General features: G+C 37.4%; 2 protein-coding genes across 2 annotated transcripts in view; one reads left to right on the top strand and one right to left on the bottom strand.

The window, feature by feature from the left end:
- LOC107695544 (probable JmjC domain-containing histone demethylation protein 2C) overlaps positions 1–14,952 on the top strand; it is a 144,785-nt gene extending 129,833 nt beyond the window's left edge. Inside the window, exons 18-27 of the mRNA XM_016495517.1 lie at positions 573–772; positions 1,725–2,003; positions 4,987–5,155; positions 5,241–5,331; positions 9,082–9,212; positions 9,614–9,736; positions 11,199–11,338; positions 11,555–11,731; positions 12,821–12,952; positions 14,591–14,952. Coding sequence (XP_016351003.1) covers positions 573–772; positions 1,725–2,003; positions 4,987–5,155; positions 5,241–5,331; positions 9,082–9,212; positions 9,614–9,736; positions 11,199–11,338; positions 11,555–11,731; positions 12,821–12,952; positions 14,591–14,680 — 1,532 coding nt within the window. The 3' untranslated portion in view covers positions 14,681–14,952. The remainder of the gene's footprint in view (positions 1–572; positions 773–1,724; positions 2,004–4,986; positions 5,156–5,240; positions 5,332–9,081; positions 9,213–9,613; positions 9,737–11,198; positions 11,339–11,554; positions 11,732–12,820; positions 12,953–14,590) is intronic.
- A 1,263-nt stretch (positions 14,953–16,215) lies between these two features.
- Positions 16,216–22,204, bottom strand: LOC107695543 (nuclear receptor-binding factor 2-like). Its single transcript, XM_016495516.1, has 4 exons — positions 21,881–22,204; positions 19,917–20,001; positions 18,295–18,335; positions 16,216–18,212 (listed from the first exon to the last, which is right to left on the bottom strand). The coding sequence occupies exons 1-4, from the start codon at positions 21,908–21,910 to the stop codon at positions 17,598–17,600; spliced, it is 771 nt and encodes a 256-aa protein (XP_016351002.1). The 5' UTR covers positions 21,911–22,204; the 3' UTR covers positions 16,216–17,597.
- Positions 22,205–24,271: the final 2,067 nt, after the last annotated feature.

Genomic DNA, 24,271 nt, shown 5'->3' with positions numbered 1-24,271 from the left:
ATCTGGACCTGGAGGGCCATTGCCCTGAAGAGTTTAGCTCCAATCCAAATCAGAGACACCTGAGCAAGCTGATCAAGGTCTTCAGAGTTTTTTTTTAAACTGATCAGTTTAAACTCTGCTACTTTATAAAAAGCATGTTAGAAATCTTACTCTAAACTTTTTATCCGTGTATGTTCCTTTTTTTTTTTTGGTAATTTTTAATTTAATTTAATTTTTATTCAAAATCTCATAACACCTGCAAACTCTGCCTCACTTTTGAGTGCCATGTCCACATCTTAAAATCCAGTTGTTGAAAGAAACAGAAAGAAAATTGTTTCTTTTTTCGATAATCTGATACATTCAAATGTACGTCATAATATGGAAGAATAGATCTGTCGCTGCTTCTGTTTTATCATGACTTTAAAATTCCAATAAAAAGTCCCACTACATAATTTCCCACTAAATATTATGGGAATGTATCATATAATGGAAATAAACCAAAAGTTCTACTACTTCTTTTACTTTTGAATTTCATATGATGTGAAAGAGATTGATACCTGAGGTTTTGAACAGCCTGTACTTCTCTCCTGCAGAAAATAAGGAGTCAGGTGTAGGGAAGATAAAGGAGGAGAAGGATCAGTCAGATGCTTTGGAGTCTCTGCACAGTAAAGCATCATCCCTGGAGCAGGGATCAACCCTACGAGACCTCCTCACCACCACCGCAGGCAAGCTGCGTCTGGGCTCCACTGATGCTGGCATCGCGTTCGCTCCAGTGTACTCCACTGCCTCACAGGTCAGAAAACCAACACCTACTGATCACACTCAAACAGAGAGACTGTACCAGCATACAGAGATGGCAACATATACACAACCAATGAAATGTTAAAAAGTGCACATACTTAACTTTAAAAAGCTTTTGATCAAAAGGTTTATTCTTGAATTTTAGTTTTAAGAATAGTTTTGTAGACATATAAATTGCATACATGTAAAAAAAAAAATAAAAAAAAATAAGTAGCAATTATAATCAAGTTGGTGTTTCCGTACTTTTGATCGGTAGACAATATAATTATAAAAAACTAATGTAAACATCTAGAAATGAGTCATTATCACATGGATGGCAGTTTACTAAAAATATGGCCATGCTAGCATAAAGAGCAGGGGTATTGAATTAATGTTCCAAGAGGTCCGGTCTCTATGTTTCTTTCCCAGTGGAGGTCTGGACAATACTTTTTTGGAATAGTAATAAACAGTCAAATGGTCAAAATAGTCATAAAAGATGCGGATATTGGGCCCCGAGAGCCAAAGCAGTGGTGAGAATTTTTCTACAAAAAATGTAAATATTTCATCTGTTGAGCCTAATTGGATATGAATATTAAAGGTAAGATCAGATGTTTTATCAGGTTATCATTTTTTTGTTTATAGACACCTGTGTACGACAGAAGGCCATGTGACAGAAAAGGCACTGTATGAGGGTTCAGGGTTTTCCACTTGAAGTCTAAAACATTTTTATATTTTGTTACAACTCACATGGAGCTAGGTAAAATAAATGAGAGGATATAGCACAAAAAAAATCTTTACCATAAACTACCCCTAAAATTGTGCAACCATTGTCATGTATCGTGGTCTGATTGGAACCAGTCTGCTATTTGAGGACCCCTGTGACATAGAGCCTGCATTACTATAAAGAAAAAAATGTTTATTGTCTAAAATAGCTTACGGCTTCTTTTGTGGTCTTCCTACCACAGATTGTCAAGAGTGGCCGCAGCATGCCCAACATCCTTGATGACATCATCGCCTCTGTGGTGGAAAACAAGATCCCGGCGGGCCGTGGCACCAAGCTGATTCTGAAGCATGAGCCTCTGGAGGAGCCCAAAGCTGAGAGAAAGAAAGCAGTGGAAGAACCGCCCAAACTATATGCAGACATCCCACACTGCTGGCTTTACGAGCGCAGGCTGCTCTGGCTCAAAGACCACCGCAATAGCAACAACTGGAAACTCTTCCGGGAATGCTGGATACAAGGACAGGTCTGTGAAAAAAAGCCCACTAAATTCTGAATCTTACATTACTTTCTGTTCTGCTAGAGCTATGGTTCTTTTGAAGCCAATATTAGTTCAGCTCAGAACATTTTCTTGATCCTTTTGTTCCCTCTTCCCATATTTTCTCTTGCTTCTTTAATATACCACTCTATAAAATTGGCAAAAACCCTAATACGCATGTAGTGTTTTGAGTCACTCCTCCTGGAGCCCTGTGCAGAATTGCCACTGATATCCTTGCAGTCAGGATAATCCTAATAATCCTGTGTACTGATTACAGGTTGTGCTACAAATAATCATTATCCGGCTACAGTTGTTCTCATTTCTCTGATTATATACAGGGATGTGATTTTTCCATATTTATGCAGATTTCCATGTTTTCCAACTTGAGAAGTACAACCCATGTGAATTGAGAAATAACCTTAAAGGAAACTCTAAAATAAATTTTTTGAGATTTTAACAGATATGTACAGGTTGCACATCAATGAAAACAACAATAACACTCATTATGTTTTTAGGGAAAAGTGGTTATTTTTTGGAGTAATTTCATTCTTCCAGTTTAAAAAGCAAAGTTGAAACGCCGTCATGAAAAGTGACGTGTATGCGTGAATTCGGTGTGGTGATTGGCTGCTGTGGCTGGAGAGCATGAATCTACGTCATCAGTTTTCTGAGCTTTTCTCAGTATTATTCATGAGAACAAACTCTTATAGAACTCTCATAGAATTAATTTTTAACGTGATAGTTTCATTCTTACATGTACTATAATAAAATGTATTATTAGTCCTGAGATTCTTCACGTTAGCGAATAAACACATATATACGCAATAAACATACCACTAACAGTCTAGTGGTAGAATTTTCATTAGGTGTGTCAGAGGTTTTGGGTTCTAATCCGCCCTCTTATAATTTTTTTCCCCCCTTATTAAAGCAGGGGCACGTTTGTGTGTATTTTGTTTTGTGATTTAACGGGAATGAATAGTTAGTCTTCACTCTTAACTCCCACTTTTCTACAGCTTTACACGCCCATTTCTTGAGTCTTTTTCAAATCTGAGGTGTGAACGACTAGTGCTAAACTGGGGTTTCATGACACTTTAAACAATTACTCAAACTGCAAAATGTTGCATTTTCAAGTAATATAAAATGGCACTGAGTAAAACGGCACTGTGGCAACTATATGATATTATATGTCTATATACTATATACAGGTTTTCCTTTTTTCCTCTTCACTGATCACATGCCTGTAATCCTATAAATACATAATACATTATTATATCAGTATTTATGTAACATTTGGTAAACGATGCCTCTGCCTAGTGTCTTCTCTCCACCTCAGCAGATAGCTGTTGTCTGATTCATCTGTCACATAATTCTGCATTACATGTACAGTGGGTGTCCAGAGAGAAAGGCGCCAAACATTAGTCCATTTATTCAGCGTGTACTTCACATAGGCCATTATAGGCTTTAAGTGCTTTGATTCTTTCATAGGTAGCACCTCTTCATGTGTGCCGCTCTAATGCAGGACATTTCAAGTGAGCATATAGATCCTTTATGATGAAATCTGATTTTCACCAATGGACAGGAGGATACAGAAGAGGTGCGAGATTGAAATCCTCAAGCATACATCCTTTTCCTCTAGTCATTGCATTTATTTATATAGAAGCAGAGGAGAGCCTCTGGGTGTATCAGAAATCGACCCCTGTACCCTTTACTCCACTAATATGGTCCCCTTGAAGGTTTGAATGAAAACAAATGAGTGAATTCAGCCATTGATTGTGCCAGAAGGGCCATAGATGCCATCTTCTGGCGAAATGCGTGAATGTATTCGCTTGCAACCCTAACAATGCAGCTAAGAGATAGCTTTTGCATGTGCATTGGCTTTACACTCATTATTGCAATACATTATGGGATCGAATAAGTGCACTCAATAATGTCCCATGTGGTTTCAGATACCACGTAAAATGGCTGTATTGAGCACTAGAGAAGGGTATGGGGCAATTTTGGACACAACCTCTGTCTCTTCCTGTTGTGATATGATGATATTTATTGACTTGTGTTCATTAGACCATGATTATACATCTACAGAAAGTAAACTACATCATAAAATGTGGCTCTCCCAACACATTTGTTTTCTTCCAAAACCCAGTAAGCTGCCTATGTATGCAGCATTTTAAGGTTCCCAATGCTAAAGCTGTTCCAAAGGGTAGTTACTGTTATTATACTGCTTTTTAAAATTTCACACAGAGAACGCAGTCTCGTAATACACTGCAATGAGCTCAGTGAACATGTCCATTCGAGATAGCAGATGGCATGAAAACGTTGATTTTGTATTAGATTCAGTGTCTGTATATGTTCAGGTGCCTATGTAGTTCACACTCTTTTAAGGGTGTGCCAGCTTTGCATGCAGAAGTTTTTAGGCTGATCTGTTGCATACAACAGTCTCTTTTTAGACTTTTAAGAACTTTTGAGAATAAGACGTGATACTAAAAGGTTCACTAGTAACTTAAGTTTTTTTTTTTAGATGTCCCAATCAGACCAGCAGTTACAATTTTTACTTACTTTAACTCAGATGAATGATCAGTTTTCATTTAACCAAAACAACTTTTTTTTATTCTCGAAAATATTTTTACAAAAAGAAAATTTGAAAATAAATAAAGAAATACCTCCATGAATTCATAGTTATGCTTCAGATTTATTTGCAGTGGCAATGCAACACCGAAACACTTACATCATTATTATTGAGCTCTGCACTTTTGTAGAAGCTAGTTTTGCACTCATATTATAATATACTCACAGATTTAGGCTTTTCAACCAATTTAATTATTGCGTTTAGTTTTTAGAGTAATCCATCTTGCAATTTCTTTTTTAACCAGGCCTCATATTTTTCCACCGTTCAAAAAGCAAGTCTTAGTACTCAAGTAGTGGTTGTGATCTCAGCTGTCATTTAAAGGCCATTTCCTGTGTGGTGTATTTGCAGCCGGTGCTGGTCTCTGGGGTGCACAAGAAGCTCAACGCCAGCTTGTGGAAGGCAGAATCCTTCAACCAGGAGTTTGCCGACCACCAGGGAGACCTCTTGAACTGCAAGGATGGAGTAATGTCCAACTCAGGTGTCAAAGAATTCTGGGACGGCTTTGAAGATCTCACGAGTGAGTGCCACTTGAAGTAAACAAATGAGCAATTATCTTATTAATCGGCATGTTTCTGTTTATGCTGATCATGCTTTCTCTGCAGAGCGGCCCAAGTCAAAAGATGGAGAAACTGTGGTGTATCGACTGAAAGACTGGCCTTCAGGGGAAGAGTTTATGGCTTTGATGCCCTCCAGGTACCACATTAACACAAGAACACAACATGCAGACATGCTAAGTAGCCATTTATCCATTGTTTTTGGGATTGCGAAAAAGCGATTCTTCTTAAAGAGGCAAACAGACACAGGAAGTGGTTGTAATACCAAGTTCTTAGACATTGTTCAAATAAGTACAAGCTAGAAAGAGAAGGAATAAATAAAGAGAGAGAGTTTTTTTTAATTTTTTTTTTTATGATGAAGTCAAGTAGCTTCAAAAGAGACGAGTTTTCAGCTGTCGCTTGAAAATTGTCAGGGATTCAGCATTCCGGATAGGGGTGGGAAGATCGTTCCACCAGCCAGGAATGGTGAACGAGAATGTTCTGGAAAGTGATTTTGAGCCTCTCTGTGATGGTACCACGAGGCGTCGCTCACTAGCGGATCTCAGACTTCTGGAGGGGATGTAGATTCGTAGTCGTGAGTGGAAGTAGGCGTGTGCTGAGCCTGTGGCTGTTCTATATGCAAGCATCAATGTCTTGAACTTGATTCGAGCCGCAACCGGTAGCCAGTGCAAGGAGATAAAGAGAGGTGTAACATGGGCTCTTTTGGGCTCGTTGAAGACCAGTCGTACCGCTGCATTCTGAATCATTTGTAGAGGTTTGATAGTATTTATGCAGATTTCCATATTTTCCAGCTTGAGGAGTACAACCCATGTGAATTGCGAAATAACCTTAAAGTGCGAAATGCCATATAAAATGGCACTGAGTAAAATGGCTATATTTGACCCTGGACCACAAAACCAGTCTTAAGTCGCTGGGGTATATTTGTAGCAATAGCCAAAAATACATTGTATGGGTCAAAATTTTTCTTTTATGCCAAAAATCATTTGGATATTAAGTAAAGATCATGTTCCATGAACATATTTTGTAAATTTCCTACTATAAATATATTAAAACTTAATTTTCATTTGGACAACTTTAAAGGCGATTTTCTCAATATTTCGATTTTTTTTGCACCCTCAGATTCCAGATTTTTAAATTGTTGTATCTCGGCCAAATATTGGCCTATCCTAACAAACCATACATCAATGGAAAGCTTATTTATTCAGCTTTCATGTGATGTATCAATCTCAATTTCGAAAAATTAACACTTATGACTGGTTTTGTGGTCCAGGGTCACATATGATATGTCTATACTATATACAGGTTTTCCATCTTCAATGATCACATGCCTGTTATATTATAAATTAGTGCTGTCAATCGATAAATTTAAACGCACAGTATCATTTCCGCGCTCGTTTGACTCGTGCCTGGTGCTTAAGTGAAGCTGGAGCGCGCGTCTGAAATGTCTACCCTTTGATGTGGTCGTAAAGACGTTCTGCGACTGAATAAATGGACTTCTTGACAAGAAAAAAAGTCACAGAAACAACAGTTGTGAGTGGGGTGGTCAACCCTAGCTCCGCCCCTGAGTTAATTGCGTTAAATATTTTTAACGCGTTAAACTGAAAATATTAATCGCCTGCGTTAACGCGCTAATTTTGGCACCACTATTATAAATGCATTATACGTTATTTTATATATGAGTATTTATGTAACATTTGGTAAATGATCCAAAATGTTAGTCAATGCGATCTCTGCCTCTGCTGGCTGGTGTCTTCTCTCAGCGGACAGCTGTTGTCTGTTGTCACATCAGTCTGCATTACGTGTGCAGTGGGTGTCCAGAGAGAAAGGCGCCAAACATTAGTCCATTTATTCAGCATGTACTTCACATAGGCCATTATAGGCTTTAAGTGCTTTGATTCTTTCATAGGTAGCACCTCTTCACATGTGCCGCACTAATGCAGGACATTTCAAGTGAGCATATAGATCCTTTACAATGAAATCTGATTTTCACTAATGGACAGGAGGATACTGAAGAGGTGTGAGGTTGAAATCCTCAAGCATACATCCTTTTCCTCTAGTCATAGCATTTATTCAGCAGCAGAGGAGAGCCTTTAGGAGTATCCGAAATAGACCCCTGTACCCATTACTCCATTAATATGGTCCCCTTGAAGGTTTGAATGAAAACAAATAATGGAATTCGGACATTGATTGGGCCATATGGGCCATAGATGCCATCTTCTGGCGAAATGCGTGAATGTATTCACTGTGACCCTTCTAGTGCAGTTGAGTGTTGACTTTTGAGTGTGCATTGGCTTTACACTCATTATTACGATGCATGATGGGATTGAACAAGTGCACTCAATAATGTCCCCTATGGTTTCAGACACCACTTCAAATGGCTGTATAGTGCACTAAAAAAGGGTGTAAGGGGCATTTTTGGACACAGCCTCTGTCTATTCCTGTTCTGAAATTACATTTATTGACTTTTGCTCAGTGGACCATGACTTTACAGCTCTGCAGGAAGTAAACTGACATCATAAAATGTGGCTCTCCCAACATATTGGTTTTCTTCCAAAACCTAGTAAGCTGCCTATGTAAGCAGCATTTTAAGGTTCCCAATGCAAAGATTGTTCTAAAGGGTAGTTACTGTTATTATGCTGCTTTTTTAAATTTCACACAGAGAATGCAGTCTCATAATGCATTGCAATGAGTTCAGTGAAAATGTCTATTCAAGATAGCAGATGACATGAAAACATAGATTTAGTGTCTGTATATGTTCAGGGGGTTATTTTCAAGGATGTGCCAGCCTTGCATGCAGAGGTTTTTAGGCTGATCTGTTGCATATAGCAGTGTCTCTTTTTAGACTTTTAAGAACTTTTGAGAATAAGACGTGATACTAAAAGGTTCACTAGTAACTTAAGTTTTTTTTTTTAGATGTCCCAATCAGACCAGCAGTTACAATTTTTACTTACTTTAACTCAGATGAATGATCAGTTTTCATTTAACCAAAACAACTTTTTTTTATTCTCGAAAATATTTTTACAAAAAGAAAATTTGAAAATAAATAAAGAAATACCTCCATGAATTCATATTTATGCTTCAGATTTATTTGCAGTGGCAATGCAACACCGAAACACTTACATCATTATTATTGAGCTCTGCACTTTTGTAGAAGCTAGTTTTGCACTCATATTATAATATACTCACAGATTTAGGCTTTTCAACCAATTTAATTATTGCGTTTAGTTTTTAGAGTAATCCATCTTGCAATTTCTTTTTTAACCAGGCCTCATATTTTTCCACCGTTCAAAAAGCAAGTCTTAGTACTCAAGTAGTGGTTGTGATCTCAGCTGTCATTTAAAGGCCATTTCCTGTGTGGTGTATTTGCAGCCGGTGCTGGTCTCTGGGGTGCACAAGAAGCTCAACGCCAGCTTGTGGAAGGCAGAATCCTTCAACCAGGAGTTTGCCGACCACCAGGGAGACCTCTTGAACTGCAAGGATGGAGTAATGTCCAACTCAGGTGTCAAAGAATTCTGGGACGGCTTTGAAGATCTCACGAGTGAGTGCCACTTGAAGTAAACAAATGAGCAATTATCTTATTAATCGGCATGTTTCTGTTTATGCTGATCATGCTTTCTCTGCAGAGCGGCCCAAGTCAAAAGATGGAGAAACTGTGGTGTATCGACTGAAAGACTGGCCTTCAGGGGAAGAGTTTATGGCTTTGATGCCCTCCAGGTACCACATTAACACAAGAACACAACATGCAGACATGCTAAGTAGCCATTTATCCATTGTTTTTGGGATTGCGAATGCTGTTTCATGTTGTCTTTCCATATTTCATTTGTATGTTCTGATCAAGCATAGCTCTGTTTTAGTCTTGTTTTAGCATGTGCTTCATCTTATTGTGTAGGTATGATGATCTCATGAAGAACCTCCCAATGCCTGAGTATTCAGACCCTGAAGGGAACCTCAACCTGGCCTCCCATCTGCCCTCCTTCTTTGTGCGGCCAGACCTTGGCCCGCGCCTCTGCTGTGCTTACGGTACTACTCTCTCACACACATATTTTTAGTTGTATTTATGGTGTTCATATTGCTCTGTTGTATTCATGGTTTAACTGTAGAAAATTAAATAATTTTATCAAAAAAATATATTAAATTACTGGAGGGATCTCATGAAACCTGTCATATTTCACCCTACATGAAAATACATAATAATTTACCTTTTATGTATTGTGACATTATTTTCATGACAATTTCCCCCCAAATTCTCATTAGTATGTATTATCTACATAGTATTTGTATATTACGGTAGCATTTGTTGTATTTTTTTTTATTATGATTTATGATTTACCTATATGGTGAAAATTAAAAGTAAAAAAAAAATTTAAAAAATTCGTATTTTGATACCATGCTGAATATGGTGTTTATGATCTATATCTCAGGTGTGGCGGCATCTCAGGAGCAGGACTTCGGAACCGCTAACCTGCATATGGAGGTGTCGGACATCATCAGCGTGCTGGTTTATGTAGGAGTGGCCAAAGGGAATGGTGTCCTCTCCAAAACGGGTAAGCCTGAGGCCCGCTCACCACACAGCTGTCAACAGCCTGTCTGTTTACTTGGTCAGCCGTGATAGAGAAAGAGACAGAGGGGGAAAGCCTTCTGCAAGACAAATGTTCCATAAACCTTTGAGCTCAGAGGAAAAAAAAAACAGAACATGTTTTCCACCGTGGAAACAATGAAATGTAAAAGATGCATCTGGAAGGAGTTTTCCCTGTTAGTACATGGCCATAGCAGCACTAAAAGAGCTTTTCTCATCATTCATAAGAGAGAAAATGTAAAAACAGGGAGGAGTTTCACATATGATATATTATTATGGTATTAACTAAAAACCATTTGTAGTTTTGCATGACGGATGTGCTCTCTCTGATCATCTACAATCCTCTAATGGATGGCTACTACAATAGATAGCCATGTGGGTGTGATGTTACATCTAAAGTAACAGGTCAGTGGTTCTCTACCTTTTTTATTCCAGTGGTCCTCAACAGTGTTCGAAAGCCCAATGACCTTTGTTTCCCTTTGTTTATGATTTACTGGAAAAGGATGAAGGATACATTTTTTGAAATTATTTTGTACTCAATTTTTACCCAATAAAACATCTTAGAGTTTGGCCAAACTAGAAGAATGTATATTCATTCTAACTATGGCCATGGCTTTTTATAACTTTATGAATTTACATGAATTTCCAGGCATAGAAATCACACTTTTAAAATTAGGCTTCGTCATATATCCAGGTTTTCCAAGACAGTGGGAATCTTCGCTCTTTAAAGGAAAAAAAAAAAATTGTTGAGAGGATGACTTAAAAATAAGAAATATCTTGTTGGAGCCGCAGCAGGAGGGGAGACCCGAGTTTGAATCACAGCTCGTGGTCCTTTCCGATCCCATCCCCCTCAGTTTCCCACTACTCTTTATATTCAATCTAAATACTTTCCAAATCTTAAAGAAAGAAAGAAAATGTCTAGATTTTTTGTTGTTTTGGCCTATTTTAATGCTTGTTTTAAATCATTTCATGTTTGTGTTCTGTCCTACTGGTGATTCTTGTAAAATAAAACACAAAAAGAAGACTATATTTGTTGAGTGCGGATCATGGTTTTATGTACTGGTGTAGTTCACACTGATGTTCAACACGGGTCCAGTTGCTGAATAATGATGTGTAAATGATGTTGAACAACACATTTTTTGCATCTAAATTTCCAGTTGTAAGTTTATAAGTAATTTTGCATCGTGTCTCATGCCATCAGCTGCTCCTCCCTACTGTGATGGCCTTTCTATTTTTAGCCGCCGTCTCATAGGCAGACATGAGGAGAATATTTAAAAGCCAGACTCCCACACACACTCCTCGCCATTAATTTTTAAACATCACTCTGTTTTCAAAAGAGGATGGCGCTCCCTGCCTTTATAAGAAATTAAGCTGACTGCGCGATGCGTTTGCTGTGTAACCGCATGAATGCGTTTGTGCCAAACACACAGGAGTGCTGAAGAGGCTGGAGGAGGAAGATTTGGATGACAACGTGAAGAAAAGATTAAAGGACTCAAGCGAGACTCCCGGAGCCTTGTGGCACGTCTACACGAGCAAAGACGGCGAGAAGATTAAAGAGTTCCTGCACAAGGTTATTTTGATTTGATTTCTCCCCTGATCTTGAAATAATACAGTGGATCATTGCAGTGACGCTCTCTCTCTCTCTCTCTGAGTGGGTGTCCTCATAAAACCTTTTGCAAGGAATTTTTAAAGGATTCATTTCATATGTTTTTCTGGAGTGTGCAGCTCTTTAGGGCATATGCTGTTGTTTTTTAACTCAATGTTTGTGTGTGTTTGGACATGGCAGTTGGCGAAAGAGCAGGGCGTGGAGATCCCAGTGGATCGCGACCCGATCCGTGAGCCTAGCTGGTACTTGAGCCGTAAGCTGCGTCAGCGGCTGCTGGAAGAATACGCCGTTCAGGGCTGGACTGTGGTGCAGTTTCTGGGTGATTCCGTCCTGATCCCTGCTGGAGCTCTGCACCAGGTCTGCATATTCTGCTCAAACCACTGATATCACATGAGCAAATCATGATATATACTACGTTCTGGGGCTTTTGTTGTGTTATTGATTATTCAGACCAAAAACCCCCACTTTATAGACATGGAAAGCAACAAAGCTCACTGTTTTGTTTACAGTGTTGCTAAAAATTGTTAAAACACTTAAGCCACACTTTGTCTGAATATCTTTGAATTATTTAAAACATCAAAAAAAAAAAAAGACTAATGCTTTTAATTTAACTTTAACTGTGTAAAGCCTGACATATGAAATAATAGTTAGAAAAATCTATTTATTCGAAATGAAATTATTTAATCAAAATAATAATAATAATAAAGGGTTTCATATGTGTAGAGTATCATATATGATACACCAACACCAGAGGCCCAAACTGAGCAAAAATATTATTGGTGCAGTTGTTGATATTTATTTGGACAAAACGTAAGATGAAATTCTGACAGTTTGTAATGTAAATCAATGAGATCTTTATAACAATATAACTTACGTAAAATGCATATAAATATAGGCTGTCTCTCTCAATCTCCCAATAATATGTCTTAGTAAGCTGAAATTTAAATGCTTAGCTTCATGATCAAAGCTCTGTAGTTGTGGGGGGCAAAACATAATGCAATGCAATACAGTGATGATTGAGAGATGAACAAATAAACGTTCCTCAGAAACCTGATGTATCATATTTGATAGCTTGATTTTAAATTTTTCTAAAAAATAATGTATGGATAATCAAGTAAACTTAAGTTGCTTCAGTTTAGTAAATGTTGTAATATTACTGACAATATAAAAGTTACTCTTACATTTACTAGTAAAGATTGGTAAAAGACCACGATCTGAAGGGAATGTTTTAACAATTATACTAAAAGGCATTTTACTTGCTAAATTATAATGTCAATCAGGTGACTGAAGGCATGTAGTAGATTGCGTAATACAGGTTTTCAGCAAAATCACAATCACAGTCAAACTTCCTCTTTCTGACCTAGCTGAAGTTCCAGAGCACCATCATCTTTCTGATATTTGTCACATCACTGCGCACTCAGATTTGTGTGTCTCTCATCCGTACAGGTGCAAAACCTGCACAGCTGCGTCCAGGTGATCAACGACTTTGTCTCTCCGGAGCATGTGGTGCATTCGTTCCACTTAACCCAGGAACTCAGATCCTCCAAAGAGGAAATCAACTATGAAGATAAGCTACAGGTAGAGTTCAAACTGGAAATATCGCAACATGTCAACATGTTTTGGAATATAAAGGCCTGAGCTGGATCACAGAGTCTCTATGATTTGTTGCTCTTTAGATTGTTACACAAACATGCAGTCTGTTTGCTTCCACTTGTGTTATAAACTCAAATACTCTCCTCACAAAATAACACATTTAATATGTATAGTTTCAGATGCATCGTTAGACATAGACGAGATAGCATAAAAGTTACAAATATCAGGATTCACTGGGTCCTAAAAATGTCTTATATTTAGAGTAAGGTCCTAAAAAGTTTTAAATATGTTACATGCTGTAACAAATGTGGCATTCAAAAGACAATGGTTTAATTAAATAAATGTGAGCGCTGCATGTTTGAAGATGCAGTGCTGCTACACGTTCTACAGGGACATGGATTCAGAGCAGTTTGCAGCCAATATAGATTGCTTACGATCCACTACTGATGAATTATGACTGTTTCCTTTGTGATCTTTATACTGTAATATTTTGTAGGTGGTTGCAAGAGTGCACATTTGATCTCCCTCATGTTTTTGAATGAGCAGCTGGAAGTAGTAAAGCAAATACATTTCAAAATAAAAGGGCTCGTTTATAATTAAAAGTCAATTTTTTTTGCATAGAAACATGAATTAAAATGATTAATTTGCAGTAAATTTGATGAATTACTTGGCAAATCATGTAATTAATTAAATTATAAATTTGAATCACTTGTCAGCCTTATATTTAACATTCAGAATATAGATTTTACTAGTATTGGCACAATAATGTCATTTTTTTGCCTTTTTAAAAACACATTATTATCATTTTATTTGTAAAGTCCAATATCAATCAACGTCTAATTCATGTATTGATATATTAGTACCCAATTCAATTTCAGTACATATGTGCAACATGTCTTGAATATTTTAAACTTTTAAACTTTGAGATAAATTGTATATTTTGGTTTTGTTGTGCATGGACATGCGGTATTCCTTTTATCCAATTTGTATAGGTCTTAAAATTATATTTTAAAATCTCTGCAGACACACTGTGTGGAGGGAATTTTATTCTATATTTATATTATTAGTAGTTTTATTTGCTTTACTCTACTAAAGAGTGTTCTTTCTTCTCTAAATGCCTCATTAAGGTGCTTAAGTTTGTCCTGAGATGAGAGATGACGGGAAATCTACGTGCAAGACAAGTGTGAGACAGGAAAATGTTATGTCAGCTTTTTAGATGTCCTGGCTTCTTAGAAACGCATCTGGAGGACATAGTTAGACACCTTAAATGGATGTATAAGTTGAATATGCATTATGATTGGATGAGATCAAAGCATCCACATTTGATGAAGGTATAAATGTTGAGTTGGGGTGTTGCCTCTTTGTCACACTCTGCAGCCATCTATATGACTGTTGACCTTTTCTTGCAAGAAAATAGATCTTCAAAAGACTTTTGCCTCATACTTTTATTGAAATAGAAAATTCCCACAACACCGTTGCACTCTTAGTTTAGTGTTTGTGCTTCTCAGTTTCTTGATGTTTCTCAGCACTGCAGTCTGCCGGACGAACTTTCATCAGTTGCCATGCCATTTCAGACGTCTCTCATCATGTCATGTGATTCTAACAGCCTGCCGTTTCTCTCAGGTCAAAAACATCTTTTACCACTGCGTGAAGGATGCTGTGGGGACATTAAAGAGGTGCTGCGCAGAGGAAGGGGAGGAGATGAACTCATGACACACTCGTCGACACGTTCCCCCAAATATGCACACTAACGCTCACGCCGCGAACCTCCAGTGCCAAGCAGAGAAAAACCACCGGTAAACTGTTTTTGTTACTGACACCATAGCAGTATAGGGCACCAGGATGACTGTGATTGACACGCCACACTTCTAAAGAGAATCTAGTGTTTGTTTGTCTGTTTGGTTTCGTTCCCCTTTTGCTCTTTCATACTGTATAGTTTCAGTGGAGAATCGTATTTATTTTTAGGAGTTCTACGCTCTGTTCTCGATCAATTGTAAATGTGACTTGTACAGTTTGCTAATGGATTTCTGATGGCGCTCACTACTACTTTGGAGACTTGGGAGTTACTGTGAGAGAGATCCGCTGTCTCGTGTCCTCATGCCATATCTTTTGAGAAAAAGAACTGCCAAACAATTGTAAACATTGTAAAGTTCTGTTATGTAAAGAAAGACTTAATGAATAACACTTCAGCATTTTATTAAAAAGTATTCACTGTAAAATGGAGACATTTTCAAAAAAAAGTTGTAATTTATTCAAGAAAAAACGGTCTTGTTTCTTCCTTTTTATGTTCAGATTTACTATGGCGAACTTTTGAAGTTCAGTGGAAAAAGCAAATCGTACTATGCTGTGTAAATTTATACATATATACATTCACTGATGTATTTTTTTAAACATGGCTTGCTTCAATTTCAAATTTGAAAGTGCAAGTGTTACATGCTTTGTACATTGAAGTTCAAAGGGGTTTTACATTTTCCATTAAAATGGATTTATCAAATATCTGGCTGCCTTTTGCTTTATTGACAAGATGAAAGGTTCAAATTATCTATAGGAGATATTCTGTGTTTGGCCATATATATATATATATATATATTCTCGTAATCAAAATATGCTTCACCTCTAAAACGACTTTCTTTCTCGACTGACGTCACCAAAAAAAATGTTAACCAATAGCCAAACAGTCAGAACTAGTGCTTGTTTAGTATGTAATGCCCACTTTTCACAAGCCAGTGTCTTATTGAGAAAATCTAATTCTGGATTTGCTGCCCAATAGACTTTGCCCACTTTTGAACACATGCCATCATTCACTGATTGAACACCAGAGGAGGCTGTTGAGCTGTTGTGGGGATTTAGAAATGATGCAATGTACACTCATTTGTAGTGCAGTCACTACCATTCTAAAGTCTCTCTGATAAAGAATCTTACAGTTTAATGATATATACAATCCTTTAAAAAAAAAAAAAAGAGTACAAATAGTTTTTACATGTAGTACATTATTCAAAACCAGTGACTAATTTAGACCTGTTTGCATTAGTGGGCAGTTAACATGAACTATGGGAGGTTTATGTGTAGCGTGACTATGCTATATTCCATTAAAAACAAATTAAAACATTCTTTTAAAATTATGTATGCAGCTTTTATGAGCTCCTGTTCAATAGACTGCATGGAATATTTGTACTATTGTAGTATATTTTCAATATACTGTATTAGAAATAGCGTACAAGCAGTTGGACAAACAACTCAAGAACAGATTTATGCTGCCACTTGTTAAAATCTTTAATGCTTGTCAGAACAAGTAAACTCACAAAAGAATTATACATAAATTCTTGTTTTCAATATCTTAATCATATATACGTACAGCTACCGTAGAACAGCCATTCATGCATCAAAACACTTTCGTCATATGATTTTCATTGTTTTTTTTAACATCACAAAACAAAATTTAAAATAAAAAAACAATCTGATGCACCCTGATTACTGTGGTAAACCAGTAATTAAACATTGAACTAAAAACAAAATAATAAAAAGAGCAAAATGTGGATTTGGTTCCCTCTTCATGACACAAATATAAGCCATAAATTCATCTCTTCCCAGGCGAGTCTGGCACATGTTGGTAAGCTTTTGATTAGTGTGAGGACCTGGTTTATTGTTAGAGCAAGGTATGATTGTGCAGTCAGTTACCTGAAAATATTAACACCGTGATCCAGACAATCCTTGATTGAGGAGTACAGTACAAACGAAGCGTCAAAACAACAAACAACATCCTCAGTTCATTCAGACTTCACACAGGTCCAAAGAGCGAAGCTTTCAGGACATGTCCATTCCTATGCTGTTGGCATTGCCTCTGAAGACTGACACAGCGGAGCAGAATTCAGAGAAGTCAGCGGAGATGAGAAACAACTAAATGAATGAGTGATTCTGTAGCACTTGACATGATTATTGCTTATCGTTCCGAATGCAATAGACTCACACTCATGTTCAGTCTCAAAATAAACCACAGCTGTTTTCGTTTTACAGGCTGCTGCTACAAATCATTCAGAGATGACATCATGCCTGGGCTTTGTACTAATTGCAATAAGGCAAAACAAGTGCTGCAAGCTGGTTATCAGTGTATGGAAACAGAATGCATAACTAATTGCATTGATGCCTCTTGGCTTCCTCTATGCCCTAAATCTGCGCTGTTGATAGACGACTGAAACTGCATAACCACAACATCAACATGGATGGTGCTGATCAACAGATACTGCACAAAACCCTCACACACTCACACATTATGAATGTAGTTCACAGTGTCCGTGTAGGAAATAGTTTTCGATTCAAAGTGGGATTTTGCAAGAGGCAAATTCACCTGCTGATAAAACGTCTGATAACATAGTGTTCAACAGAATGTCCCTTTTCACTCGTACTTCATAACAAAAAACACGTTAGAAATGTTCAAAAAGGCACACATACTTCAAAAAGCGTTGTTTTCTTCCTTTGTGTATCCAATCGCTACAGGGCACCACTGAGAAGTCGAGTAGGACGGTTGTGTGAACCGTCATTTCCGCCGCTGGGCTGCTTCACCGTGAATGTTTCCTCGGTGTGTTCGCTGGCATGCGATGGCGCTCGAAGTCTCCCTTTGGTGTGTGAGCGGTCACAGCTTCTTCCCATCCAACAGCTCCTGCAGGATGTCCTCAGGAAGCTCTAGGCCAGGCAGGTCTTCCAGAGGGATCTCCTGAGTGGGCATCTCCAGCGGAGGGAGCTGTGGGATGGGAATGTCCTTGGCCTTGCGCTCCTCGGCTGTCTGTGGAAGCACCCACAGCCCCGACCGCTCCACGAAGTCGGCATCAGCATAGGATTCCTTCTTCAGCCGTGCGTTCTCTGCCCGCAGCTGCTCGTTCTCCCGTTTCAGCTGCTCGTTTTCGGACACCAGTCGGTCCACCAGGTTGCGTAGGTCGTCGATGGTGGTCTGCTGCTCTTCCAGACGGGTTTTGTCATCTTTCTGGGCTTTACTGCCTGCGCAGGGCTCTGGGACAGTGCCTTTGTTCTTCAGGAGGTACAACCAGGTGTCATACTCGCGTTCAGAGGGTTGGGAGACGTCCGTGGCGGTTCCATCCAGCTCTAGGTGGCGGCGTGGCGTTTGATCCGAGGCGGGGACATGCTGGAGTGTTCTGGGCTTGTCCTCTCGCTTTGCTCGCTTCCATTGCTCCTCAATCAGCCTCTGCTGCTTGATGTGACTGTCCCTCTGAAGCTCCAGTGACATGCGAGCCTACGCAGGAAAGAAACATCTCATTATCCACAATAAATAATAATGAAGAAAATGCAGGACAATGAGGACCGTACAGGCATACCTGTTCACACTCGGTGAGCTTCATGGCCTCATTGAGAAGTTCTGTGGAGAAATGACGTTATCTTAAGTTATGTAAGCTAGGGCTGCACGATTAATCGAATGCGATTGTCATGCGCAATGAACTCAGATAAACCGTATATTGCCGTAGTCGTGTGTTTATTAGTCACGTTGAATCAATGAAAGCAGTTGAATCTTCTGTTTATTCAGCTGCAGCGATAGGCATTTCCTGGGTTTCTTCTGCGAGGCGTATTTGAAGTTTCAGCGCGAGAGCGCCCTCTGGCCTTCGGATGGAGATTTACTACTGATCACAGAACCGTGCTTCACTGAAAGATACGCATGACAATCGCAGCTTCTGTCGAATCGCGATCTCGATTCCATTTCGATTTATCGTGCAGCCCTAATGTAAGCACACACATCCAGGGCTGGTTTCCAATCAGAGGTTGAGCCCAGTGCTACTCATAGATTATACAAGAATATTGTTTAGGCTCAAATTCGACTAGCCAAGCTTTGGCGTTCTTTGTGAGACAAACCTAAGGAGACTAAAGCCCTATTCTGAAGACAACTGTTTCTCATGAGGATGGCTAGCCTGTGATTTTATGGCTGTTTGAATCCAGAATGTCGGAGTGACCTACTGCGTTTTGACAAACACCAAGGTCGTGTGGTCATTTAAGTGCCGTCTGATTCCACATCTGTGACTTTAGAAGAAGGGAATCAAAACAATCTTTTTGTAAATCCTTTTTGACCACTGTCAAGCAGTGTAAGGTAACTTTCGCACTAACTTTTGAAAAAAAACAAAAAAAAACGTAAGCTTATGAAATACATTTTTAAGATGTTTAAACACCCCTTCAAGAGTGAGTGCTGCACCTTTTTCAATTGATATGGCTTTTTGATTTTTGGTTGCACCTGCATATCTTATATCGTTGGTAGACAGCTCCTCTCAGTAGCTTTTCTATAAGCGCCACCTTAGAGAGTGAATTTACATTTTCCTGCAGCCTGTTTTTTATGAACAGACAAAAAGCATAATAAAATTGTGCCCAAATTTCATAACTATATATTTATTTATTTTTTGATCCAATGATCCAATCAGTTCTCGATGGACAAAATCAAGTCTTGCTCTCTACATTTTTTCTTGTTCAAGAAGAAAAGATCATTTCATGCCAACTTTAAGGCTTGCACAACTAATCATTTTACTAGTCAAACAAGGAGCCAGGTCAAATGTTTATCTTATGTAAATAATTGTTTGTGTTCACTTATTTCTGCTAATTTCCGCTTTTTTAAATGACATCCTTCATTTTTAGAGATAAAATGCAAGACAGAAAACCATTTACAATATAGTGCATCAATTTCTCTATGAATTTAACTAGAATATTTACATAATTAAATAACAAATAGGATATTGTTTTCCTATTATTAAAATAAATATGAATGAATTGTCCAAGCAATAACACATTGTGTGTACTGTACACCTGACAATCATGTGCCTGACCACATTCCCAAGTTCACTGGATCACAGAACTAAATAAATCACCATCCGAATGCATACGTTTTATCACTGAGCTGTCATGTGACTACTTTCACAGAGAAACAATTAGTGTCTGAATAGAGCTTAAAACTGAAACCAACCTGCAGCTTTTCTGTGGCAGGAGATGGCATCTTCAAATTTCCCAGCAGCCAGCAAGCACTCTGCTTTCCTGCACTGTTGATGGGCCTGAAAGAGATTACATTATTTCATTATGAGTTTGTTAACACGGTACAGATACAAGTACTCCGTGTTTACAGTGGGATCTGAGACCACACTGAACATCTGACAGTCAAAGTCTAATTCAAACTTGGAAAGAAGTATATTTTTGACACGGATCATGTGAACTTTTTGTACAGAGCGTCAGGTGTTCTTGCGTCCATTGATCCTTGTGAAAAAGAAGTGCACTTAATTGCATGTGTACTTGTAGTCTACTTCAAATCATAAAAGTACATTAAAAAAAACTGTATTTGCAGATAATAGAATATTAATGAAATAAAAGGCCACTTAAGTGTACTGTGTAATAACGTCAAATTAAACATTTTTATCTAATGTGCATTTTAATAATCCTTTGTCAGCCTTTAAAGAAGTGCACTTATTCTGATGTGCTAACTAACACACTTAAGCACATGTGGGGTATTTGTGTTGCAGTGTGTGATTTGATATTACATTTCAAATGAATATATTTTAAATGCACTAAATTACATCATCATCATTACAAAACAAATACAAGATTCAACAGAAATGACATTGTCATGATGACACTGACATGATATTTAGTTGACCACAAACAGTACATTTAGCAGTACACTTTAAACATATTTCAAAGAGATAAGAATTATGAAATTACACACAGAAATGCACTACTCAGGTGGGTCAAGTTTAACTACTTGCATTTAATATACATTTAAAATATAATATATATATATATTTTTTTCAATTGGAAATAACATGCAATAAGTGTCCATAACTTTAAATTCAGTTTGTACTTAAGTTTATTATTTAAAGTATATTATTTCCATAATAAGTACTCTTTTTAAAAGCCCCCCCTTTTTCAACAATGGGGAAGATGGTCTTATGAATACTAACTAAATTAGAGTATATTATATATAATATACATTTATTGTTTTTAATTTATTTCAGTTTATGTTGAATAATTTATATTGACATTTATACCAACATAATGTTACAATATCGGTGAGAGAGAGAGAGAGAAATCTCTAATCTTTGCTGCTTTGTTGTTATGCTGATAATATAATTTGCAAAGCAAAAATTTTATTCAACTTAAAAAAAAAACAAAAAAAACATTTAATGATATAATCCCAATTTCAGTATTATATCATGAACAGCCAACAGTCAGTTTTGGGGGTAACGCATTACAAGTAACGCGAGTTACGTAATCAGATTACTTTTTTCAATTTTTTACTGCTGAAGTGTGTTGAAATTTCTTCTTCTGCATTCTACTGTACAGACGTAAATTTACTTTCCCTTCAGCCTGAGGCTTATTCATTTCACTTTTGGTGTGAAAAGGCTTTTATATTTGCCAAAAATATAACTTTTTTATTTTAAAAACAAACAAGCAAGCCCTGTCCAGATTTAAAAAGTAACGCAAAAGTAACGTAACGCATTACTTTCCGTAAAAAGTAACTAAGTAGCGTAATTAGTTACTTTTTTATGGAGTAACGCAATATTGTAATGCATTACTTTTAAAAGTAACTTTCCCCAACACTGCCAACAGTAACGTACTGTTATAAATCTAGGAAATAATACATCTCTAGGAAATAACTAGGAAATAATAAATCACACATTTCGAGTCATATGTTAGTGTGTGTGTGTTTGTTTGTTTAAAGGGGATCAGCTGTCAGCAGTAAATAAACACATATGGAGGCTAACTAAAACAGACTACATTAAAATACCACACGGGTTATACAGAGTCTTCACGTCACGGTTAAGTGAATTAAAGCTCCGGGTAAACTCTTCGCAGCTATATTTGAATTTGTTCAGAGGTTAAATGCGGCTAAGCTAACAGCTGCTAGCATGCTAATTGGACTTGTAAACAGACACTTACGAGATTGAGAGGACTGTCCAGCACCTCCATTCCTTCATCAACTACAGCCTCAGCTACACGAGAGACTCATCGGCACATTGTTGTCGTTATTCCGGGACCAGAGACTCTGGTTTCACCGGTTACTGATCCACTGCTGCAAGAGTCGAGCAAAAACAACAACAACTTCCCCCTCCGCGACGTCACCGCCGCGTCACATGTGACAACGCGTTTCTTTTCGTCTTTTCTACTTAGTAAATCACGCGAAATCATATCCCATTCATAACGAGTGGCATGATTTAGTATCAAACGTGTCTCATTAGATGAAACCATGTTCAAAATCTGTTGTGGAATGCTGTGGTGTTACCTCACCACTAGAGGGCGCTTTTGTCCTACAAATTCAATAATCACTAACAAATAAAGATGGACTTTGTACCATCACAGTGCAAAGGAGTACTTTTTTAAAGACATGTACCATGTTTTCTTTTTTGACCTGTACCTATAATATGAAGTACCTTGGAGTATCATATAAATATGTTTTATAGTCAGTGTTGGGGGTAATATATTACAAGTAACGCAAGTTACGTAATCAGATTACTTTTTTCAAGTAACTAGTAAAGTAACGCATTACTTTTTAATTTACAAGAGAATATCTGAGTTACTTTTTCAAATAAGTAACGCAAGTTACTTTTTTTTTTTCAATTTATTGATTGACAGCTCTCCTGTCCCCATGGTGACAGAAATCAGAAGATTTTACTGTAGTTCTAAAATAAATATGAATATGCATTAATTCATCTCATTCAAAAAAAAAAAAAAAACACACAGATTCAGTATTCCTCAAAATGAATAAAAATAATGCAACTCAGAATATGACGCAAACCTGCAATAATTACAATAAACATTGTTTATTACAATTGCAATAAACGTAATTAGTTACTTTTTTTATGGAGTAATGCAATATTGTAATGCATTACTTTTAAAAGTAACTTTCCCCAACACTGTTTATAAGTGTAACAGTATTCCTTTCTAATGTCATTACAATGTTATGTAAATGACGTGAAAGTGTACTTTAAAATAGCAACATAACAGCAAAGCAATACAGATAATAGTAAATCTTTTTTTCTTGTTCTTTGCATATATTTTTGACCCTGTTAACTATTTTAATATACAAAGGCATTGATGGCATCTCTCCTTCAATGCCTTTTTATTTGACTCTCTTATGTGCTGACCGTATGTCCCCTTTTCTTATTTTTTGTTGTAAATGTTTATTGCAATAAAAAAGACCAAAAATAAGAAAGAAAATACATTAATAGCACATTTCACAAATAATTACAAAGAAACAGCAAGTAACACATTCAATTAAATATGACATTTTGAAGTAGCACGACTGAAATTGTATTTTCTTCTAAAATCTACTCCAGTAATTGTTATTTATTTATTTATTTATTTTACAGTGTATCGGTGTAGTTACTTGGTCATTTTAAAAATGTAACTACAATGTAAAAACGTGTATGTAAACATCACGTGCATTGTATCAAATGATTCATTGAAATGTTAGTACATAGTAGTAAGACATTTAAAATAAAATGGGTCCCAACATAACGTTTAAAGGAACACTACTCATTTTCCAACTCCCCTAGAGTTAAACAGTTGAGTTTTACCGTTTTCGAATCCATTCAGCCGATCTCAAGGTCTGGCGGTAGTACTTTTAGCTGTAGCTTAGCATAGATAATTGAATCTGATTAGACCGTTAGCATCTCGCTCAAAAATGACCAAAGAGTTTGGATATTTTTCCTATTTAAAACTTGACTCTTCTGTAGTTACATCGTATACTAAGACCGACGGCAAATGAAAAGTTGCGATTTTCTAGGCCGATATGGCTAGGAACTATACTCTCATTCCGGCGTAATAATCAAGGAACTTTGCTGCCGTACCATGGGTGCAGCAGGCGCAATGATATTACGCAGCGCCTGAAAATAGTCCCAGCACGCTCCCTGTGCAAGCAGGTGGTCATGTTGGTTATGTTGACGGAAGTTAGCCTATTTTCAGGCGCTGCGTAATATCATTGCGCCTGCTGCACCCATGGTACGGCAGCAAAGTTCCTTGATTATTACGCCGGAATGAGACCGTTTAACTCTAGGGGAGTTGGAAAATGAGCCTATTTTCAAAAATAGTGGAGTGTTCCTTTAAAGCCGATAAATAATGCATTATTTCCTTCAGAGACAACTCAGATGTGCACTGTTCGCCATGTGGGTTTTGAATTGCTTGAAATATGATTTGAATCACTTCGAAAAGGAAAATACAGTTAAGTGCAACATACAGAGGAAGTCTGTTATATAGGCTACATAAAATCAGAATGAGAACATTACTGTAAAATAATGTTGTGTAATATTTGTGAGCCATGTTTAGTGTGCA

The sequence above is a fragment of the Sinocyclocheilus anshuiensis genome, unplaced genomic scaffold (genome assembly GCF_001515605.1).
Source record: "Sinocyclocheilus anshuiensis isolate Anshui unplaced genomic scaffold, SAMN03320099.WGS_v1.1 scaffold466, whole genome shotgun sequence".
Taxonomy (NCBI): domain Eukaryota; kingdom Metazoa; phylum Chordata; class Actinopteri; order Cypriniformes; family Cyprinidae; genus Sinocyclocheilus; species Sinocyclocheilus anshuiensis.
Note: the sequence above shows the minus strand (reverse complement) of the source record. Positions and strands in the feature narration are given on the sequence as shown.